At 29.4% G+C, this 5,922-nt stretch overlaps 1 protein-coding gene across 1 annotated transcript; it reads right to left on the bottom strand.

Annotated features, from left to right (window-relative positions):
- Positions 1-215: 215 nt before the first annotated feature.
- On the bottom strand, positions 216-719 carry OCT59_008476 (uncharacterized protein; the record flags this gene model as incomplete). Its single annotated transcript, XM_066142494.1, has 1 exon — positions 216-719. The coding sequence occupies one exon, from the start codon at positions 717-719 to the stop codon at positions 216-218; it is 504 nt and encodes a 167-aa protein (XP_065999373.1).
- Between the last annotated feature and the right edge of the window lie 5,203 nt (positions 720-5,922).

The following is a 5,922-nucleotide window of genomic DNA, read 5'->3' as shown; positions in this document are numbered from 1 at the left end:
GGTACCTGCTTGAGTTCAGCTAAAACTGATCGGATGACTTGTCTGTGTTGGGCACTTCTTGCTTGATGTGTTGACATCTTGTAAACTTTTTATACTCCTCTTTTATTCAATTACATTTTTTCTGAAAATAAAATTAATTGTTCGCCTACCCTATAAGGATAAAAAAAAGATGAAGGCGGGTTAATATCACCTTCTAAAATTTATCTGGATATAATCTATTCTTCGTCATCTGAGTCATCATCATCCGAGTCACCGAACGCATCCTCATCAGGAGTATCCCCATCCTTAAATAACTCAAAATTGCGCATCATTCGGATGTATTCTCCCTTATTAGTTTCTTCCGATATAAAACTACAATGGAGAATAGCTTGTTCTATGACTACCATTTCTTCGAATCTGGTATACTTTTCTTGACTAATTTTAGTTGATTCATCGTCAAGTTTATCAAAATTTATACCACCATCTGCACAATCTCGCCAGAAAGCCCTTTCAGCTTTCTTACATATATTTGCCACCTGTTCGTATGCCTCTTCGGCTTGCATGCGCCGCTTCCAGAGTACTCGTTCAGCTTCGGCTCTCCAGATTGGGTTGACTTCTAGAAGATGTGGTCCAAAATTGCTACTTGGAATGTATTCCAGGATATGGCCTACAAGTTCGGGGATTGCTGATACTGTGTGCGGGGTTTGACAGCTTTTTAGGATCTCCCTATTGATAGCCATAAGATCAGAGACTGTGCAGCCGAAGATTGTTGCTAACTTTTCTGCGGTATATACCATGTTATGTACTATTTATCTGTATAGTTACTTGGTACCTACCTTTTATTCAATTACATTTTTTCTCGGTATAAGGGTAATTGCTTGCCTTGCTATTCCGCTCTATTGACTCCATGGCTGGTTTCCTGAATGGGTTAATATTCCTTACCTTTTTTGGCTCCGTTGGCTTTGAAATCCTATTTCTTGTTCGGTTGGGAATAAGTAGGTGAAAATATTAATAAATGATTTAGATTATGAAATAAGTAGGATATAAGTAGGTGAAAATATTAATAAACGGTTTAGATTATGAGATAAGTAGGATATAAGTAGGTAAAAATATAAAAAAGGTGATTTAGGTTATAAAATATGTAGCATATAAGTAGGTGAAAATATTAATAAACGGTTTAGATTATGAGATAAGTAGGTGAGCCAGAATTGGGGTTTTCATACTACTTCCTTTCTTTTCTTTCAACTGAAAACTCACGCGTCTGAAAGGTGAGGACAAACTTAAAAAAAAAGAAAAATTAGTATTAAAGACAAAAAAACAATAAGCAATAAAAAAAACCAATGACTCACCTCCATTTCAAGAGTCTCTGAAACCTAAGTACCAAAACCAAATCCTCTCCCCTCTTTCCTTCCATTTTGTATTTTCTTTTTATCCAAAGGAAAGAGAAAAATCTTATAGGTAAAATATCAATGAGAGTAGATGACGGGTCTCTTAAGATGTGGAAAAATTAGTAGGTATCAATTTTTTTTAGATTTATTTAACGAAATGTTAATTAACGTTTGATTGTTTCTTTTTTTTTAGACGAAATGTATTTTTTTTCATAGTCTATTGACTATAAAATTTCAAAATAAAATTTTTTTAAAAAAATATGTGAAATCATGAAATCAATAATAAGTATGTTATGTTTTTTCAACATGGATTTTGGTTAGGATGGGAATGTTCTGAATTGTTTATAGTGTTTATTAACTTGTTTTGTTTCTTTTTCTTTAGGAGAGTTTTTCATCAGGTTATGCGTTAAAATCTGATGATTAATCTTTTAATTTATTATTTATTAACAAAATATTTCCACAAATGTGCAGCAGCATCAATCTTCAACCAACAAAAAGAAAATTCGGCATCCTCCCTCCAAATGATCGATACATGTGACTTCTCGATTGGGAAATTCACTTAGCCTATAAAGATCTAAGATCGTAATGACTTCCTGCGATCAGATCCTTCACATGTTACACATTTTTTCCAAAGAAATACTAAATGCAACCGCAGTTTTTAATGATTTTCTTCCATTACGACCTATTTGTACTTGATGCATCGCGTCTGTTCGATATTATGCGTTTTGGGTGCTACTTCATGAAGCTATAACTTTCAACGGAGATATGGGAATTAGTAAGTTTTGCAACAGATGTTGCGAAACCTTAATTTTTATTTAAAATTGGATACATTTATTAACATTTCTTAATTTTTTTTGTAGTTTCGGAGTTGGGATACTAGATGGTAGGTTTTGTAAAATTTGTTACGAAACAATTTTTTTTTATTTTTTTTCTAATTAGAAATGTTAACTAACGTTTCTAAATTTATTTTTTGTAGACTTTCGCGTTGGGACTCTGGAAATGGTAAGTTTTGTGTTGCGAACTTAATTATTTTTTTAGTTTTATTTAATTAGAAATGTTAACTAACATTTACATATTTTTTTTTGTAGGCTTTGGTACTGGGACTCTAAAGTAAGTTTTGCAACATGAAACTTATTTTTTTTTTAAATCTTATTTAATAGAAACATTAATTAATGATTCTCTAAAAATTTTTTAGGTTTTGATGTGCGTTAGGATATTAGAAACTTCAAAATGGTAAGTTTCCAACTTTTAGTCGCAAAATTTTAATTTTTATTAATTCTCTTTAATTAAAACATCTATTGACGTTTCATTATTTCTTTCCTGTAGTTTTTCAGGTAGAATGCCAAAATATCTATGATAAGTTTTGCAAGTTCACATTAAAGATGCTTAAAATGTAGGTTTCGCACGTTCTGTGGCGTAATCATTTTTTTTTTATTTTATTTAATTAATTTAGAAACTTTTTTAACTTCTATTTTCTCTTTTTTCTAAACACATAGATTTCAGATTTTGGATCTCGGTGAGAGAATTAGGAACTATTTTTTTTGAATTCATTCCCTTTAATGGATCATTCTCTAACATTTCATTTGTTCTTTTTTGTAGATTCCAGTTTTAATGTGATGCGGGAGGAATAATACTAAATCAGTTAAAATAGAACAAACACTTCAAAAAAAAATGTTAAATCCGCTAAGATCAACTGAAGCAGTCATTAAGAAAGAAATCAAAAATTAAGGCAATAACTTAGATTATTATTAAACTTGTAACATGTTATCTACACGTATAATAAACAATATTTGTATGTAAAGTATACATAATATATTACAATATTTATACATTTAATATATATATAAGATATTTAGTATACATACTTTGTACATATAGTAAACATATAGTAAACATTATTTTAGCCATAATTTAACCATAATTTGTTCAAATCGGGCCCATTTTTCTATACATTTGGTACTCAAAATATGGATATATTATGTATATTTAGCAAACAACTATATAAATATTATACATTGTACATTTGCTATACATAAAGTGGACAATATTTTTTTATAGGGAATATATAAGTTTTTTTTTCAAGAATTGTGTGTAGTGATACAAATCAAAAAATCTTTATACTTGCAAAACGTAGAAACTTTAAAAATCTTGTAAAGCACTAAATATAGTATAAGCTAAGGTTGCTTGTCTAAACCTCCTCAAAATCCTACGATTAGTTTCATCAAAATTTTACTATAGATTTATTATAGTTTCAGCAGAGTTTCGGCAGTTTCGGCATTTATAATAAGTTTCAGCAGTTTCGCCTTTCTCCAAAGTTTCGCCAGTTTTTTAATATAACTTTAATATAGTTTTGGCAGAATTTCGCTTTTCGGCAAAACGCCATCTTGCCTAAACCCCTAGGTTTCGGCAAGCAACCTTAGTATAAGCATTATTAGTTCATTACAATATATTGTATAAAGTGCTCATGTGCTTCAAATGTTCTTATTTTTTGAAAATTCTTTAATATATCATGTGATATTATTAACAGAATGTTTAATATTTTTCAAATGACTTAAATAATTGGTCATTTGAGTACTAGTCATTTCAGATCATTCTACTGGTCAGTTGGGCATGACCATTCTAAATATATTTTTTGGAATGGTGTGATACAATATCTCTTACCAGCCAATTTATCCAAAAAAACTAACCCAGACACTTATCAATACTTAATGAAGGTTTATAATCAATTCTTAAATCCCTAACAGTTCTTGTTATGGAGCATGACCCACTTCAACCAGTAAATACATTCCGATCCAGGATGATCATAATACAAACCTTCATTTTATAACCCTTAATAAAAACAATGATCTGATTGATTTTGTCAGGATGTATCTCACTTTGTTTTATATTCAAATCTATTGAGTCCTTAGTATATATATACAGAGCCATGGTAAATGTTCCAATAGATTTTGTTCTCTTCATTCTGATGTTCAGTGCTTATTACTTCACAAAAAAATACCTACACAGGTCTCATCCTTATTTTTCAACATATAATTTGGCAAATAGTACTAACACTGAATCTCCTTTGGTAGGCTAAAGTAATTCATTTTTTTGGCCTTAATTGCTTTTTAGAATAATTAGGCTAAAGTGCTAAACTTTGCAAGTTCAAATCCTTAGACTCTTCATTCTTATCATTGACCTGAATAAACTTTCCCTTAACAGGCATAGATAATTCTCTCAACAAGCAAGCCCTAAAACTTTTCCTGTTCTTATATAGGTAATCCTTAGGAAAGTTTATCCTGATGAATTTCTTTTTGATTGGAATTCATTCTCTTGCATATTAGTATCATTCACACCATTTGTTACCTCTGGGGTATCTCTTCATTAGATCGATTTTCCAAATTGATGTAAATAGCTTAATTCTTTTGAAGCAAGACTTATCTTTATAGTCTTTACAAATATGAAGCACAATTTACAGATTATTAAGTTATGAGCAGCAATTCTGCTTAGTTCAGATCTTTTAGATGCATGTAACTGTCTTCACCAACAGCATATTTTCCTTTTCAGTAATTGATTGTGAAAATAATGAATTGTTAAAGCTGATACAGGTTTGTTTAAATAATTTTATGCCATTTTAGTATTGTAAAATTTGGATATGGACATTGAGAATTAAGTATAATAATTAATGATAGTGCCCTAAAATAGAATTATAAAAGATAAATCCAGTGAAATGCAATTTTACATTCAGACTTCTAACAATACTTACTGTATCTCAAATGTATTATTCCATTTTAATTTATTATTATTCCTTAATTTATCAGTTTCCATCTGTTAATATTGGTGGAAACTTTGTGAATCATTGATATTATCAACATTCACTAAAGAACTGAAAAGAAAACAAGAATTGAAAAATTAGAAATCATATACCTTAACTATGGGTTATATTTCCTATTGCTTTATGATAGTATTGATATTGAATTCAACTTTTTATTCTCATCTTTAATACCATTTCAGTCTCAAGCTTGTTGCTAGAAGAGGCTTTAGGACTTGATGGTAATTCTGCTGACTTTGCACTTTTTTGATTTCCTTTCTGGTGCCTACAGTTCCTTTAAACTCAGGTTCTGATAATTTTAATACCTATTCACTTTTCAACTTGCATTTCTGAAGTTGATAATGATGGCTTGATAGTGCCATTGTTCTTCTAGGTACTACTCATGGTATAACCAGAGATTTGTGATAAAGATTAATTATTATGAAAAAGTTGTAAATGCAGTAGGTGAATTTTCTTTTATGTATTAATTTAAAATGATAAATATATTAAAAATTTTAATATTTATTATTATATTAAATTAAAAAAGAAAAAAGATAAAGAAAAAGGTGGTTCAGCTAGATAATTTGGAAATTAAATGATTGAACAATTACATCATGGGCAAATTAGATGATTGTCAAGATGGGATCTGTATAATTAATTGTAAGTCATTATCATAAGTCATTAGATAGAGGAGTACAATTACATCATAAGGGAAATTTATTATTAATAATTAATAATCATTAGTAAAAGAAGTTTATAGAAAGT

The sequence above is a fragment of the Rhizophagus irregularis genome, chromosome 16 (assembly GCF_026210795.1).
Source record: "Rhizophagus irregularis chromosome 16, complete sequence".
In the NCBI taxonomy this organism is placed as follows: domain Eukaryota; kingdom Fungi; phylum Glomeromycota; class Glomeromycetes; order Glomerales; family Glomeraceae; genus Rhizophagus; species Rhizophagus irregularis.
This window is presented reverse-complemented; position numbering and strand designations above follow the sequence as displayed.